Source organism: Nicotiana attenuata, unplaced genomic scaffold (genome assembly GCF_001879085.1).
Source record: "Nicotiana attenuata strain UT unplaced genomic scaffold, NIATTr2, whole genome shotgun sequence".
NCBI lineage: Eukaryota > Viridiplantae > Streptophyta > Magnoliopsida > Solanales > Solanaceae > Nicotiana > Nicotiana attenuata.
The window spans coordinates 531,416-550,053 of record NW_017670314.1 but is presented as its reverse complement, the minus strand read 5'-3'; the positions used below and the strand labels follow the sequence as shown (position 1 = coordinate 550,053).

The 18,638-nt window shown below is 39.3% G+C and overlaps 2 protein-coding genes across 2 annotated transcripts; both read right to left on the bottom strand.

Annotated features, from left to right (window-relative positions):
- Positions 1-10,985: 10,985 nt before the first annotated feature.
- LOC109237695 (transcription factor ORG2-like) lies at positions 10,986-12,408 on the bottom strand. The gene is made up of 3 exons (XM_019404030.1): positions 12,001-12,408; positions 11,508-11,870; positions 10,986-11,298 (listed from the first exon to the last, which is right to left on the bottom strand). Exons 1-3 carry the CDS (start codon positions 12,310-12,312, stop codon positions 11,218-11,220), a joined length of 756 nt encoding a protein of 251 aa, XP_019259575.1. The 5' UTR covers positions 12,313-12,408; the 3' UTR covers positions 10,986-11,217.
- Positions 12,409-17,217: 4,809 nt separating this feature from the next.
- Positions 17,218-17,646, bottom strand: LOC109237690. The gene has a single exon (XM_019404024.1). It carries the CDS (start codon positions 17,644-17,646, stop codon positions 17,218-17,220), a length of 429 nt encoding a protein of 142 aa, XP_019259569.1.
- Between the last annotated feature and the right edge of the window lie 992 nt (positions 17,647-18,638).

The window sequence follows — 18,638 nt, the reverse complement described above, 5'->3', positions numbered from 1 at the left end:
TGAACAAAGTGACCCGCAAAGATCACTTTCCATTGCCTTTTATTGACCAGATGCTAGATAGACTTGCTGGGCATGCCTTCTACTATTTCTTGGATGGATATTCTGGGTACAACCAAATTTTGATTGGTCCGGAAGATCAGGAGAAGACTACCTTCACTTGCCCATATGGTACCTTTGCCTTTTCTAGGATGCCATTCGGGCTGTGTAATGCACCGGCCACATTCAAGCGGTGTATGATAGCCATTTTTACCGACATGGTGGAAGACATTTTGGAGGTATTCATGGACGACTATAGTGTTGTGAGTGACTCGTTTGATGAGTGTTTGAAGAATCTTGATAGGGTGTTGGCCCGGTGTGAAGAAACCAATCTTGTGCTCAATTGGAAAAAATGCCACTTCATGGTTGAGGAGGGCATAGCCTTGGCCAATAAAATTTCAAAGCATGGTATAGAGGTGGACAAAGCTAAAATAGAAGTGATTTCAAGGCTCCCTCCCCCTACTTCAGTCAAGGGGGTTAGAAGTTTTCTTGGGCATGCGGGATTCTACCGAAGATTTATCAAAGACTTTTCGAAGGTAGTGAATCCTTTGTGCAAACTTTTGGAAAAGGATGCAAAGTTCGTGTTCAATGAGGAATGCATGATAGCTTTTGAACTCCTCAAGTACAAGTTGACCACCACCCCTATTATTACCGCACCCAATTGGAGCTTGCCTTTCGAGCTCATGTGTGACGCGAGTGATATTGCGGTTGGGGCGGTTTTGGGTCAAAGAGTAAATAAAATGTTTCATCCGGTGTATTATGCGAGCAAGACAATGAATGATGCTCAAGTGAATTACACAGTGACTGAAAAAGAATTGTTGGCTATTGTGTTCGCAGTGGAGAAATTTCGGTCGTATCTCATAGGAGCCAAGGTCATAGTTCATACCGATCATGCCGCACTCTGATACTTGATGACGAAGAAGGATTCCAAAGCTAGGCTGATGCGATGGGTCATGTTACATCAAGAGTTTGATTTGGAGATTGTGGACCGGAAAGGGTGTGAAAACCAGGTGGCGGACCACTTGTCCCGCTTGGAGGAGGAGGGGAGGCCTCGTGATGGCCTAGAGATCAATGATTCATTTCCCGATGAGCAACTCTTTTCTGTGTCGGTGAATGATATGCCATGGTTTGCGGACATTGCTAATTTCCTTGTGACTGGTATAATCCCGTGTGAGCTCTCTTCTAACCAAAGGAAGAAGATCAAACGGGATAGTTTGGATTTCTAATGGGATGAGCCGTACTTGTTCAAGATCTGCACTGACGGTGTGATCCGAAGGTGTGTCCCTGAGGAGGAGCAATTGAGTATCTTAGAGGCTTGTCATTCCTCTCCCTATGGTGGCCATCACGGTGGGGCGAGTACAGCTTCGAAGGTTCTTAGTTGTGGGTTTTACTGGCCAACTTTGTACAAAGATGCAAGTGAACTTGTGAAGAGATGTGACGAATGTCAAAGAGCGGGCGGTATTTTGAAGAAGGATGAGATGCCTCTTAACACCATTCTCGAAGTTGATATTTTTGATGTGTGGGGCATAGATTTCATGGGCTCGTTTGTTAGTTTGTGTGGCAATACTTTCATTCTAGTGGCAGTTGACTATGTTTCAAAGTGGGTTGATGCCGTGGCTTTACCCAATAATGAGGCCCGAAGTGTTGTTGCGTTTCTCAAGAAGAGCATTTTTACTAGGTTTGACACTCCTCGAGCAATCATAAGTGATGGGGGTCGCATTTTTGTAATCGAGCTTTGACACTTTGCTTGCAAAGTATGGTGTCAATCACAAAGTTTCTACTCCTTATCATCCTCAGGCGAGTGGCCAAGTTGAAGTTTCAAACAGGGAAATCAAGAGTATATTGTCAAAGACGGTCAATGCAAATCGGACCGATTGGTCAAAGAAATTGGATGATGCTCTATGGGATTATAGGACTGCTTACAAGACTCCGATTGGTATGTCTCCGTACCGGTTGGTGTTTGGGGAAGCTTGGCATCTTCCGGTTGAGTTAGAGCACAAGGCCATGTGGGCTTTGAGGAAGCTGAATCTTGAATGGGATGTGGCAGCAAAGCTTCATGTGGAGAAGCTTAATGAACTTGATGAGTTCCGATTTCATGCCTACTCTAGTTCGTCCTTGTACAAGGACAAGATGAAGTACCTTCATGACAAATATGCTCATGGAAAGGAGTTCAAAGTGGGTGATTTGGTTCTCTTGTTCAATTCTCGGTTACGTGTGCTTCCGGGAAAGCTTAAGTCGAAATAGAGTGGGCCTTTTGAAGTGCTGCTTGTGACTCCGTTTGGTGCAATTGACTTGAAAAACAAAAATGGGGAGATCTTCAGAGTTAATGGGCATAGAGTCAAACGCTATCCTGGCAAGATTGATGACAGCCACGTGGTGGCAATGATCCATCTAAAGTGATTTGATGGTAACCTGCGTCGTGCCGCGATGTTAAATCAGGCGCTTCTTGGGAGGCAACCCATGTGTCTTTCTTTTTAATTTTCTTTGATTTTCTTTTTAGTGTAAGAGTTGCTTTTGGACTAACTGGTTGTGAGATGTGTGTGAGATTTGTGGAAAAATGTTGCATTCTTTGAAGTTGTCACTGCATTTGCATTGCATTTTCTGCGGCCGCAATGGCCTTAGTGCGGGGGCAAAAATTTCATTGCGGTCCGTAGTGTTGAAAAGTTAAAAATGGGGGTTCTCTGAAGTTGTCACCGCGGCCGCATTGCATTTTGTGCGGTCCGCGTGCCGTTACCGTTNGAGGTTCGAAGGCAGAATGGTAGCCTTATGCAATGCAGATGCGGATAGAGATAGAGCTTAACCTCGGAAGGCAGAATGGAGCCGTGCATGTGGCGAGTTTGAGTAATTTTATAGTTGGTTTAAATTGAATCTTCAATTCTTAGTTTGTAATCATATTATATGGGCTATTCTTCATCTAAATTCTGTTTTCCTCCATAGTGTGGGTATTTGATGGGTCTTTTGTTCTAAGGCTTAGATGTTTATGGGTTTGAACTGATTTGTGCTTTCCATGTTGAATTAGTGGTTGCAAACACTAATTTGTGCCTATTTGACTTGGGTTCTTCTTGAGAAAGAGAGCTTGAGTCTAGGAAAATCAAATCAACAAGGAATTGGGGCGATTCAAGAGATTGATAGCCCCAATTCTTCATCCTTAGCCCCACAAATAGTTGGTCTAGACATCTCAGAGGTGGGTGAAGAATCAACCACTTCTATCCCTTTTCCCCTCACATCACTACTTACACCCTCACATTCCATTTCTTTTTCCTTTCCCATTCATAACAGACCCAACTAGAACAAACCTATTATCAAGATTTTCAACCAAAACGGAGTGTACCTCTGAAGGGGCCTTCTCGGTTCTTGGGCTTGACTGGCCTTCAATTGCGCGAGGAGTACCTGGGTTATCTTAAGGGTTAGACATTATTGCTAATTTCGTAAGAGGTTTTTTTTGGAGTTTGGCTTTTGGAAGAAAGAAGAATTGAGAGCAAAAGAGATTTTGACGGTTTAGGAATTATGAGGGTGGCAGAGGGTGATGATGGTTTTTAAAGAGAGAGGATAATTAACGGTAGCTTTTTACAATTAATTAGAAGTCCAATCAACCTGAAATTTCAGGTTGAATGAGCGGTTAGGCTTCCCTAGATTTTAGGCATTTTGTGCGGTGAGAATTCTAATGAAGACGGAACTGGTTCAAATTAAAGGATAGGTTTTTCTGATGTTTTTGATTATAGATAGGACTCTGCTCATGAATTAAATATTAATATTTCAAATTGTGCAGAGTGTAGAAAACATACCTTGTTATTCAGATGAACCAGGTTCTTCACTTCTATTTACCAAAATAGAGAAAATTTTGTTAGATATCGGTGAGTCATATCAACACATGTCACAGGAGTATACTATTTATAGTATGAGATTGAGCAAAGATTAATCTAAAAATTTACACAAGTTCCAGATTTTCTAACCAAATTTTTTTTTCCATATATTTTTTTTCATTGTGCATTCTGAACTGGTCCCATTAGGTGATCTTAATCATCCCTAATTCTAACAAGTTCCTTTCAAATCTTTCTCTACTCAGTGCTTTTGTAAAGATGTCAGCAATCTGCTTATCAGTAGCACAAAATTCTATTGTGATCAATCCTTTCTCATAGTTGTCCCTTAAGAAATGATGTCTAATATCTATGTGCTTAGTTCTCTTATGATGAACCGGGTTCTTAGTCATACTAATAGCACTAGTGTTATCACAAAAAATAGGGATGCAACCAACTTCAATACCAAAATCCATCAACTGCTGTTTGATCCACAGTAGTTGAGCACAACAAGAGGCAACAACAACATACTCAGCCTCAGCAGTGGATAAGGCCACTAAATTCTACTTTTTAGTGGCCCATGGTACCAGACATGAACCAAGAAAATGAGCCATACTTGAGGTGCTCTTCCTATCCACAAGGAAACCTGCATAGTCAGCATCAGCATATCCTACTAGATTAAAGTTACTACCTTTAGGATACTAAAGTCAAAGGTTAATAGTGCCTTTCAAGTATCTCAATATCCTCTTGACAACAGTCAAGTGGGATTCCTTAGGATTTGCTTGAAATCGAGCACAAAGCCCTACACTGAAGACAGTGTCGGGTCTGCTAGCAATAAGATACAAAAGCGAACCATTCATACCCCTATACAACTTCTGATCAACAGATGAACCAGGTTCATCTATGTCTAATTTAGTAGCTTTTGCAATAGGAGTGTCTATTTCCTTTGATTCATCCATTTTAAACTTCTTAATCAACTCTTTTGCATATTTCTGCTGATGGATCATGGTTCCATTTGGGTTTTGTTTGATCTGTAAGCCTAAGAAGAAGTTAAGCTCACCCATCATACTCATTTCAAATTACTTCCCATTAATTTAGTAAATTCCTTACTAAGTTTTTCAGTGGTTGCCCCAAATGTTATGTCAACAACATATATTTGTACTACTAGTAGATCCTTACCTTTTTCCCTCAAGAATAGAGTACTGTCAATCTTACCTCTTTTGTATCCATGTTCAAGTAGGAATTTGGATGGTCGTTCATACCATGCTCTAGGAGCCTGCTTGAGTCCATAGAGTGCCTTGTCCAGTTTGTATACATGATCTGGACACTCCTTGCTTTCAAACCCTGGAGGTTGTTTGACAAATACTTCTTCTTTTAAGTAGCCATTTAGGAAGGCACTCTTCACATCCATTTGGTGAAGGGTAAATTCCATGTGTGTTGCAAAGGCTATGAGGAGTCTTATTGCCTCCAATCTTGCAACTGGAGCAAAGGTCTCATCATAGTCTATGCCCTCCTCTTGGCTATAACCATGGACCACCAACCTTGCCTTATTCCTTGTAACAGTTCCATCTTCATCAAGTTTGTTTTTAAAGACCCATTTAGTGCCAATTACTGATCTGTCCTTGAGTCTTGTAACCAGATGCCAAACTTGACTCCTTTCAAACTGATTGAGTTCATCTTGCATTGTATTTACTCAGTCTGCATCCTGCAAAGCTTCAGCAACATTTTTAGGTTCAATAAGAGATAAGAAAGCATCAAAAGCACACAGATTCTTTAATTGTGATCTAGTTTTAACTCCAGAAGTTGGATCAATAATAATGTTCTCAATGGGATGAGAACTTTGATACTTGTAAGGTTTCACAACCAACTGGTTTCTGTGTGATGTTTCTCCCATGTTCTGTTGCTGAGGAACAGGCTCATGGACAGGTTCCATTTGGGAATTAGATTCACTTCTTCTTTGTTCAGTTCCCCTTGTCAGGTTGCCCTGGATGGAAAAACCTGTTCCATCCCTGTTCCTTCTTTTGGTGCAGCTTCAGCTTGAGCTGTGACTTCACTTAATTCTTTTACCAGCCTAATAGCTTCATCTTCATGTTCCTGTCTCTCAGAAAGAATGTTAGTTTCATCAAAAACTACATGTACACTTTCTTCTACACACATAGTTCTTTTGTTGTACACTTTATAAGCTTTGCTGTGTGCAGAATATCCCAAGAATACTCCCTCATCACTTCTCGCTAAACCAGTTCCATCGACTTGGTCGTGCTTACCACTTTCTTGATTTTAAAAGAGGATCTTACCTGCTTCTCCCTTGCACAAGCCTCACAAATTTTGTCTTCCTTAAACTTGATGTTAGGCAACCCTATCACCAAGTCCTTGGAGACTAACTTGTTGAGTTGATTTAGACTTGGATGTCCAAGTCTTTTGTGCCAAAGGAGGGGATCATTGTCCAACACACTTAAGCAAGTGAGTTCATTTTCTGAAAGAGTGGACATATCTACAATTTATATGTTATTTACTCTTTTTCTCTACAAAACAATCTTGTCAGTGGTAATTTATCACCAAACATTTGGTAGAGGTGAATGCTACCAAGTTACCTCTGTCACACAGTTGTGATACACTGGTTAGGCAATATTTCAAGCCATCTATCAAGTAGTCATTCTCAATGGAATGTGAGTCTGCCTTACCTACCTTTCTAACCCCAATGATCTCACATTTCTTACCATTTCCAAAGGAGACATTACCTCCTTTTATGTTCTCAAGTGAAAGGAACTGATTCTTACTTCCAGTCATATGCTTTGAGAAACCACTATCCATGTATCATATTTGGCTACTCCCCTTCACTTGGACCTACAAAACGAAATCAGGGGTTAGTCTTAGGAACCCAAACTAGTTTGGGTCCCTTTGTATAGGCAAAAGGGTGAAATAAATTCTTTTTAGCCCATCCCGGCAGCCTATTTTTCCCTTGAACAAAGGTTTTGTTCTTTTGACTGGCCTTTTCTTTTGCATTACATTCACTTTTGTAGTGACCAGTCTTGCCACAGTGTTTGCAGATTTTGTTCTCGGGAAGTGTGATGTACTTGCTTTTGGGATCCCACTTAGGTGCAAGGGTCCCATAGCCAAGTCCTCTCTTATTGCTACTGTGATGCTCTTGTAGCCAAGTTAGTGCATCAGAGGACTTATTCCATTTGCGAGTTCTATCTAGTTCATGCTTCACCTTGCCTTGATCTTCTTTTAGGACTCTTATCTGCTCATCTCTCTTGTACAACTCATCTTTCATTTTTCCTAGATTTTCTTCTAAGGTGAGATGTGTGTGGTCAGCTTCTTTTACCTGTTCCTAACTTTAGTTTTAAATTTTCAGATCTAAGGTCTAACACAGTGGTGTCCAGTTCAAGAACCTGGTTCTTCCACTCAGTATTTTTACTATCACTTTCACTAGCTCTGAGTTCCAGATTTTTGCACTTAGCTTTCAGGATCACACATTCCCTAGACAGCTGTTCCTTCTCATTGTTTATGACCTCAGACTCATCAATGAAATCTAGCAGTAACTCAGATAGCTTTTCCTTAGACAAAAATTTAATCTTGTCTTTGAGATGAATCACACTTACCTCTTGTTCATCATCTGATTCTCCATTGGCCATAAGTGCTTGTTCATCTCCAGCTTCATCTTCTGAATCCTCATCTGAGCTTTCTCCCCAAGCAGCAACCATAGCCTTTGTTGATCCTTTGTTCTTCTTGGGATGAACCTGTTCCTTCTTCCTGTTTCTTCGTTCAGCCCTTTCTTTCTTCCATTCAATTTCCCACTGAGGACAGTTCTTGATCATGTGGTCAGTCTTACCACATTTGTAGCAGCCCTCATTGGTCTATTTTTCAGGGGCCCTTCATTTGTTGAAGGTTGCACCTCTCGAAGAACCCTTTCCTCTCATTAGGTACTTCTTGAAATCCCTCGTGATCTTAGCCATTTCATCATCCTCTAGGTCTGCACCTTTAGCTATTCTAAGGGCCATGCTTCTTTCCTTCTTGGGTGCATCTATCTTCATGGTTTTCCTTCTAAGTTCATAGGCAGAGAGATTTCCAATCAGTTCATCCAACTTGAGAGTGGAAATGTTCTTTGATTCCTGAATAGCACTGATTTTGCTTTCCCAAGTTACTGGCAAAACCCTTGTCAAGATTTTCTCAACCTTGTCTTCTTCAAGGATAATCCTTCCAAGGTACTTAAGTTCATTTTTTGGTGTTGTGAACCTTGTATACATTTCTTGGATGGTTTCTCCTTTCTTCATGGTGAAATTCTCATATTGAGAATACAGCAGTGTTCCTCTTGATCTCTTTACCTGAGGAGTTCCTTCATGGGCCACTTGTAGAGTTTCCCAAATCTCCTTAGCAGTATTACAACTTTGAATTCTGCTGTACTCGTTTGGACCAAGTCCACACACGAGCAATTTCTTAGCCTTAGCATTCTTTTCCCACTTTTCAAGTCCTCAGCAGTGCAGTCAGCTCTAGTTTCTGGCACATCCATTCCTTTAGCATTCTTCTTTGCAGTGGCCAGGGGACCATCAGTAACAATGTCCCAGAGTTCATAGTCTTCCCCTATGATGTGATCTCTCAACCTGTTTTTCCACCAGGAATAGTATTGGCCATTGAAGAGTGGAGGCCTAATAGTGGATTGTCCTTCCAAGACTTTTGTGCGATAATAAGTACAGAAATTAAGCAAATCACTGAGCCAAAAACTGCATTTACAAAAAATCTTTTGTAAACCTAGGATTAACTCTAATCCCGTTGTAGCACACATCCTCAACTGTTTCGACAACTTCAAGTTAACTCTAACTTGAAAACTCTGAGTACTTAATACAATTGCTTCTAGATAAAGCTGAAAGGTACAATATAAAATGACCTACTACAATTGAACTAGAAATAAAGAAAGACACATAAAACTCTTTATGGAGCTGGTTCTTCAATCTGGTTCATGTAGCTTCAGGTTTGCACACTTGACTCACACACGGACTGCTTGCAAAAAGCCGCTCTCAATTCACGTTTAACTTCTGCATTTTTGTGCTGCCTGTAAAAGAGAACAACACTGATATTTAAGGAGTTAGCAGTTAGAGATTAGCTAGAGTTCGGATGCTACTCTTCCATGGTAGAAGAGTTCTAGTTGATTTCATCCTCTAACTCTATCCTTTTCTTAAGCCGTGTTCTCTTTGTATAAGGAGTCTTTCTCCTTATCCAATATGCAACCTTTTTGATCATGATCAGGAGATATCACTTCTGGTAAGTTAGATTTATCTCCTTCACGTGCATCTCACATGCTTGAGTTGACCATAACTGTGTCTCACAAGGATGGACCTGGTCCATGTCTGAGTTCCTTTGTCAGTCTTCAAATCTTCACCTGTACTTGGGCCAACAGGGGGTATAGGCAGCAGTTCCACAATCTCTCAGCTTGTCGATGCTCAAAATGCTGCAAATGAGGAAATAAGGTGATTGAAGGCGCATAATGCTATTCTTGAGTCTAAGCTCAATATGGCCAGCAAGGGATCTGTTTCCAGCAATGCTCAGGGAGAGAGGTTGCCCGCCTGAAAGCTGAAAATACAGAGTTGAGGAATCAAGTGGAGAACCTGAAGGAGCATCTGATCAATGATCAAAGGGCTGCTAATGATCGCATGGATAGTTTCCTCAAGGCCCTTGCTCCCTAGTCCTTCTGTTCCCTATCCAATGTCCCCTATCCTACTCTTTTGCCAGTTCCTTCTTAATCTTGCCTTGTCTTTTTGTTGATCTTCCTTCTTGACTGTGGTACATTAGTTTTTATTTGGATTCTATATGTGTGTGATTATAGTATTGCTACAATGTTTCACTTCTTTATCTAATTAATTATTATCATCGTCTATTTTATGCGTTGTTATACTCTTGCGTTCTGTTTTTAGCCATGTTGTGTGCGCACAAGTGGCATGAGTTAACTCTGCTGGGCTTCTTCTTGCATTTACTTGTCTCGTTTTTTAATGATGCCAAAAGGGGGAAGAAAATTGAAAGAGAGGAAACAGGTCCTCAGAGGGGAAAATTGACAACACCCGTAGGGGGAAGAGTGTAAGATCTGGTTCTCATAGGTGAATATCAAATCTAAGTTTTTCATCATAAAAAAATTATAAATTGATAAGTTATGTGCCTTTTGTTTTGATGATTTGACAAACTTCATGAGAGAACCAGATAGGGAACCTGATGCAATTAGTTCCTTAGTGTGCAGAGCAACTAATCAGATGTCTGTTTCAACTCTCAATGAAATCATTTAAGGGGACAACTGATGGAACAGATAGGGATTAGTTCCTCCGGTCACAGTACAAGCAGACTCTACAGTTGTTAAAGATGTTGCACTGTACTCGCAACAGGTTATTAGCACTGTTGAAGCATGCTATGTACCGGACACTCCCTTGCATCATCTTTGATGACCTCACTCGTATATTATCAACATGAGCAAGGGATTTCAACACACACTTGTATAACCTAAATATTGATTTCTCTCAAGTGTGCAGCCGCCTTTATTCTCTCTGAGGCGTTGAAGAACCAAACAACAAGAGAACAAGGACAAGATCCCAGCATTGATTATATCATGTGTCCTTAGTATTATTTTGTCTTGTGTTATTAAATTGTAATTCCTATACAGCTTTTCAGAAGCATTCATAGGACAACTTTTAAGCCATTATCTTTGTGGTTATTTTTACTAAAGTTAGTCAAGTGGTTAGCTTTGTAATAGAGTTATTACGAAGAGGTTTACAATATAGTTATTGTGAGTAGGTGAGGGATTGAGAGTTTAATTCCTAGATTACAATAGATTGTAATCTAAAGTTTGTTCAGTTAGTGAACTTGAAATCTTACCAGTGTAGGTCGTGGTTTTTAATCCCGTGAATTGAGAGTTTTTCACGTAAATGTTATTGTGTTATTTACTTACTACTGTATTCCGTGGAACTAATAGAGAATGAGGTTCTCTATATAGTTTGGTGGACCCTTTATGTACATCAATATGATATGCCCTATCAAAAAAGACTTCATTCTTAAGGTTCGGAGCCTAGACTTCAGGCGTTCGAGATAGAGAAAGTAGAAGTCAAAACAAAAGAATCTACTAGATGGAAAACAAGAACAACGGAAAGAAAATAAAAAGAAATTGCAAATGACTTAAGGTCCAAAGCATTCTGAATCTTGTTAATTAATATTAACAGTCACCATGTCAATGATTACAAGATATTGCCTCTCTTGAAAACGAAGGCGTTCACAATTACAAGGGAAATAAAAAGACATTTACATTTTTTGCTGTCTTGTCCTATTTAAAAAGGAAAACTGCAAATACAACGTCTTTCTATGTAAGCTAAATCCGGCTAATAATTAAACTATAAATTCATTGTGGTAATTATAACTCGTCTTCCTTCTCAAAATACGATGAGAGTTTGTCTCTTAACGTATCAAGCTCAACTACCATTGTTCCATGAACCTGCTTAACAATACACAAAGGAAAAAAACAGCAATTAGGAACAAACAAAACTCATCAAGAAAAAAAAAAGATACTATTTTCGCCGTTTCAAACGTACTTTATTCATAACTTTTCTTCTCCTTTTATCCTATGCTCTTAATCAAAGATCCCCTTTGCCATCAAATGCCAAAAGATGAAAATAAGAAAATAGAAGGATATTTTAGTAATACCTGAAAATGCATGGTATAGAAGACTCTATCTTCAAAAGTTTCAAAACAAGATGAATTTAATAGAGAAAGTCCTTCATCCTCTAAGTCTGATACAGCCTCAGCTAATGAACCTTTATTGATCTTCAAGGCAGATATCTGAATAACTACCTCTTTATCACCAACTTCACTTGCTGAAATAACTAATGAAGAGCTGTCTTTTCCTCCTCTTCTTTTTTGCTTGTTAAAATCAGCTGAATTTTCTTTATTAGAGATGGTTCTTGATGTAAGCTCTTCTTTCTTCTCAATTAGTCTTTCCACTTCATTTTGTAACTCTGGTATGTATTTTAGCACTCTTGATATTGTCGATGGAATACTTAACTTTTTCTGTGAACATAAAAAATTCATGAAGTCTCGTTAGCATTATTAATGGTGTACATAGGTTTAATCAAGGATGATCTTTACACCAAAAAAATGAAAAAAAACAATAGGATAATTTGAAAAAGAGATATCATACCGCATGATCAGAAGCTGGAAGCAAAGAACGAAGAGAAGAATATAAGCTATTAATCTTTTTTCTACGATCGCGCTCACTAGCATTGTGATTAAGCTTCTTTACCATATGATCAGGTTGATCATCATTATTAATCTGATCAAATTTCTTGGAATCAGAGTGTTCAAGAAGTCTTGTATGAGATGATGAATGAAGGGCAACAACTGAATCTGATGAAGTTTCTGCACTAGTCATGTTTAGTTCATGGCTTATGGGATCCTCCAAAAGCCACCCAAAGTTATTTGAAAACATAGGAGAAGAAGAAATGGCTAGCATTTTGCTAATACTATGAAGACTTGATCGATTTCTGCTTTGCTAATTTGTAATTAAGACAATGTTATCATGACATTTTTAGTATATATATACTTAACGACTTTCATTTAGGTTATACCTGATCAGCATAATACTCAAATAAATAAATATTTAATCACTTAAATTATATGAGATTATTAAAAAAAACAAGTTCCCAATTAAAGTAATCTTGGAGTATAACTCGATCGTGTGATTCCGTGGACAGTGTTTATCCACATAAGAAAATGTATGATTTAAGGGGTCATTGCGTGTGGGGATCCATGGCATGCACGAGCATTAAGTAGGTATCACTTATAAGCTCGAGTAATTAGGGGCTATGTCACGCGTAAACACGTTTAATTAATTAAATATGCCAGCTCTTGCTATTTAATATTAAAAGATTATGCGAGGTTCATTAATATAATTGAAGAACTAATAGAATCAAGAATATGCTACAAGATCTTTTCTCTTTCCTACATATATATAAAGGAGAATGTGAAGTTGCTTATACTGTAGATGCTTTGGAGTTCGTCTATACAAAACCTATTATATTTGGATCAACCCTTAAATATTTTATTTAGAAACTATTAGGAATGGTTTTCTCCTATGCTTTTTACAATTTAGGATCTTTTAAAAATTAAAAATGCATACATATCTTTGTTTGAGTCCGTACTCATAACTCATTGTCACGAAAAAAAAATACTTATAGTGATACTCTATAGTTACTATTTTATTTATTTTTTATTTATATCAAAAGATTCCACGACGCCAACTTGTCTATATATATTCAAAATAACAATAACACATAAGAGGACATAAATCTTAATCCTTAGCCTCCATTACATGGTATCAAATGATTTCGACCATTGTTGTGTACATTTGAACCTGCAAACCCTAACTTAAATTAAAGTTATAAGGGAAATTTTTGTAAATACAAGATCTATAAGAGCTAATTATATAAAGTTTATGTCACGATCCAAAATCCGTTAAAAGTCGTGATGGCGCCGGACATCACTGTTAGGCAAGCCAACACTAAATAATTAATTAAATTCTCATTTTAATATTTTTTGAAATAATAAATTTCCTTCAACTTAACTAGTAAAAAGGCGAACTTTACAGAATAATAATAATATTTTCCAATTTCAATATTGAGTATCTGTCACGACCCCAATCCCGGTCGTGATGACGCCCAACACAATGCTAGGCAAGCCCGGCCATTTACACATTCCCAAATCCAAATACGCAACCCATTACCAATTAATAGAGCTAAATTATCAGATAACATAATTCCAACCCGTAGTAATAGACAGAAATAGTGCGAAAAAACCATAACAAATGCCAACACAACTCCCAACAGATCTGGGGTCACGAGTCTAGAGCCTCTAAATACAACTGAGTAGCAAAATCTAAACATATGAAAGTCTAGGATGCGGGAAATCAAAGGGATAAGGGGAGAAGTCTGGTCCTGCGGACGCCGGGCAGCTACCTCGACAACTCCTGTGATAATCTGGAGAGCAGCAACAACTCTACTAAGCCTCCGGAACACCTATATCTGCACGCATGGTGCAGAGAGTAAAGTGAGTACTCCAACTAAGTGAGTAATAAGCATAGATAATGGCTGAAGATAAGAAATCACGAAATATTACAATGTAAAGCTATAATTGGCAAGCCAGCACATTTAACGGTGAGATAACAGTAAATCAAATGACAGGTAAAGCAAATAAATACCAATGCATGAATGCAATGCAATGCATATGACCGCTGCGGCGCGCAACCTGATCCATTTGGGTACCCGCGCTCACTGTGGGGGTTCAGACTCCGGAGGGGCTCCTATAGCCCAAGCGCAATATCGACATAACATCGCTGCGGCATGCAGCCCGATCCATGCTCAGTCCAGAATATGCAAGTAAGCCACTCGGGCAATATTAAGTAATAGCTCTCAGCTCCAAACGTCAGAAAAATGTAGTTTAAGTTTTTAAATCTTAGAAATATGACTGAACATATCAAAACAATGTTTAACTCAGGGCTGAAATCATTTAACATGCTAAGTATCATGGAAACAGTGATAATAATCCCTGAAGGATTCAAATAATCGGCACAAAGCCCAAATATATATCCAAGTAGGATGATTACCAATCAATCTCTAGTCAAGAACACAGTATGAACATCACTCGGGACGGACTAAGCCACAGTCCCCAATCACAAACGACCCCGCACTCGTCATAGAGTACGTGTCTCGCCGCAATATAGCGTCACAATGCGATATACCGGGGTTTCAAACCCTCAGGTCATCATCTACATCTATTACTCACCTCAAGCCGGCCACAAGTCTAGCTCGCTATGCCTTTTCCTCTCGAATCAACCTCCTCGCATGCCGAATCTGGTCAAAACCACAAGGAATACATTACTATAGGCCAAAGAAACATAACCCAATCGAAAATAAAATCAAACTCTAAGTCCAAGAATCCATACCTGATAAAGCCCTCGAAACCCTCTTCAAAATCGCCTCAAAGTTCTCAAGAAATGTACCCTTTCAAACGAAGAAGATAAATCTCACTTAACTGCCAGTTATTTTCGCTTCTGCGGACCAAATACCGCTTTTGCGACTTCCGCTTATGCGGTCAACGTTCGCTTTTGCGGACTTTTCACTTAAGGCCACTTTCCGCTTCTGCGGTCCACAATCGCATCTGCGGGACCGCTTAAGCGATCCTAATCCCGCCTCTGCGGAACCTGGCAAGGGCCAAGTTTTCCGCTTCTGCACTCCTCAAACCGCTTCAGCGAGACCGCACCTGCGGCCCCACAACCGCAGGTGCGAAACCAACAGATACCAGCAACTTGAACCTGCAATTAAACTCCAAAAACCTTCTGTTTAACCACTCGAACTCACCCCGAGGCCCCCGGGACCTCAACAATGCACATGCCCTCATTTTCATCAGTTTCAAGCCTAAGTTCTTCAAACTCTTTCGAAACTCACATTCGATCAAAAACCCAACCAGATCATCTCCGAATCACCTGAAATTTGGCACGCATATCCAAAACCGCCTAACGAAGCCACTAAAATTCTCGGAATTCCATTCCGAGCCCCGGATCAAAATCTCACCTACCAACCGGAATTCGCCAAAATACTAACTTCGCCAATTCAAGCCTAATTCTACACCGGAACTCCAAAATCACTTCCGATCACACTCCTAAGTCACAAATCATCTCCCGAAGCTAATCGAATTACCGAAATCACATTCGATCCCTCTAACTCGTTAGTCAACATCCGGTTGACTTTTCCAATATAACCCTTCCTTAAAGAGACCAAGTGTCTCATTTTCTACCAAAGCCAAACCAATTCGACTCTAACTCACCAAATGCCGATAATGGAACATGAAGAAGCAATAAACGGGGAAAATGGGGCGGTAACACATGGGACGACGGGCCGGATCGTCACAGTATCCCATAATCCTCCCAGAACCCGGTGTCACAAGTACATGAGCATTTACTAGAAAATAAAATAAAAAACAATAACCATCCGGAATACAAATTTGGACAGAAAAACAATAATACAAGTACTCTGAAGGAGATTTTGCTGGTTACGAATCGTCTCATAAGATGCAACTCACCTAAGTCCTTGTATCAATCGCGCCGCTGCGCCCACAAGGCCACTAGACATACATGTGCATGTACAACAAAATATACAGCAAGTGTAGTATGAGTACGAAAACAACGCGTACCCAGTAAGTATCCAGTCTAATCTCGAAGAAGTAGTGACGAGAGGTCGACTCCGACACTTACTATGGCCAACCATAATATACCGATAATATGATAAATTATGGATTTTATAAGGCAACTGTAAACTCAATAACATGAAGCAGGTAAACAATTCTTTTGTTAATAGGAGATTTCCAAATTTATTTTTATCTTTTAACAATTTATATCTCCGGCCAATGAGGCCACATCAATTATTAATAATTCCAAAACAATCAATTAAGTCATGCGAAAATCATGCTGAGGTCGTTCGGCCCGATATAACATAATATTAAACTGTGCACTGCCGGAGGGTCGAGCAGCGCGAACCATAAAATGCATCTATTTAATCTGCCGAGGCGTTGGGCCCGTTCCACAAAAGATAAAATATTCAAACAACCAAATCAAGGATTTATTTAGGTTTGATGTTCAAAGAAATATCAATTCTCATTAATGGTCAAGTGACCCGTCCAAACCCAAGTAAGTGAATTTTAACCTTTTGAAATTCCTTTATCAAGTTCCGATATATTTTAAGGGGTTAAATTAACAAGTAGGATGCAAGCATCGCAAATATAACGTGATTTGGTCCTAGATTGCCCGGACATTAGCATAATAGTAGCTACGCACAAACTCTCGTCACCTCATGCGTACGTAGCCCCCACAAATAGAAGCGCATATTGAATTATTTTACCTATGGGGTAAATTCCTTCTTACAAGGTTAGAAAGTACACATACCTCGCTCCGAAGTTCCATATTCGACTCCCAAGCCCTTCCGACGACACAAACCCATGCCCAACGCTCCAAGACTAGTCAATAATTGTGCAAACCCATAATTATATACTCAATTACTCATTATAATCTAATTTAAAACAATTTATAAACCCGATCGAAAAGTCGATAAAAATCACCCTCGGGCCCACGTGCCCGGATTCCGAATATTTTCGAAGATAAACATTTTTTTATAGTTAAAAATATATTCTATTGATACTCAAAATTTTGTACAATTGAGTCCGAGGAGCAGCTTTGACAGGCTACTCTCAATTACATCACAGTCATCTACTAACAATTTGTGTCTATCTATCCTATACTACTTCTCAATGCAGACACTTGTTAAACCAATTACAACAAGGTTTCAACTCTTAATTCAATTTATGAAATCTAATCCAGCTGCTGCAATGCTTCTTTCCATTTTCCTATGCTCCTCCCTCTAATATGTATGTGTATCACTATCTCTCTGCAGATTTGAAGATCATCAAACTTAGGTTTATCAAATCTGATTGTGTTCCTCTCCCTCCAAATCAATGCAACAGTCATGGCAAAAACACAGCTAGTTATAGCATTTGTTCCTCTTCTGCTCATGGCTTTCTTGCATGCCCATTTCAACTCTGTTTCCCAATCTCCAATGTTCCTCTTATATCCCAGCCGTAAATATAGTCTGGACCACAGTTTCTTTGTGTTGGTGCATTCAAAGAACAAGTGGCTAAAAGATTCCAGACTATGTCCACAGAATGCATAGGCTGCAGGAACTTGAATGCCAATCTTCAATAGTCTTTCCACTATAGCTAGCCTCTGCTGGCTGCAAGCCATAGGGTGAATCTATATCTTGGATGTATATTTTTTTTGAAGCATCAAACTTTTCCATTCAGCTCTGGGTAATCTGGTATCATCTTCAAGTACATCTGTTTAATCTGGAACTTTGCATTCTTACACATTGTCTGCGGCCTGCTGTGAATGTTTCCTTGGAGTTGTTGATGCTCCATGATCAAACTTCTGCTTTCTAGTATCTTCCTCACCACCCAAAATGCAGTCTTAGGTGTAGCCATTATTTCCAAGTTCCTATTCTTTATATAGAAGTTGTGCACCCACATTATCCATAGGCAGTCCTTCTTCCTTGTTATATCCCACAGATGTTTTATAATTGCTGCTTTGTTCCATATTTTTATGTCTAGTATATTGAGTCCTCCAGCAGATGTTGGCCTGCACACCTTTTCCCAAGCCAATAGTGCCCTCTTTGAGATAGTAGCAGTACCAGTCCATAGGAATGTTCTGCATATTGCTTCAATTTCTTTCATCACCTTTTTTGGAAGAACAAAAATCTGTGCCCAATAGGTTTGAATGCCAAATAAAACAGCCTTTATCAGTTGACACCTGCCAGTATAAGATAAAAGTTTTGCTGACCAACCGGTGATCCTTGCTATTATCTTCTCAATAAGAGGTAAATACTGATAGACTGCTAGATTCTTAGAATCTAAAGGGATCCCCAAGTATTTGAAAGGAAGCTTTCCTTCAGTAAAACCCAATGTTGCAAGGATTTCCAATTTTTCAGCTTGAGAGATTCCAGCCATGTATATAGCACTTTTGTTGACATTTTCCTGTAAGCCAGAGACAACTGAGAATCTGTGAAAGGGAGCATTTAGGATCTTTATAGACTCAAAATCAGCTCTGCAATACATCAAAAGGTCATTAGCAAAGCATATATGTGTGATGTTCAACTTTCTACACTTAGGATGGAAATTGAAGTTTCCATTCTTATGCAATTGTCCCAGTTCTCTACCCAGATATTCCATTGCAATAACAAA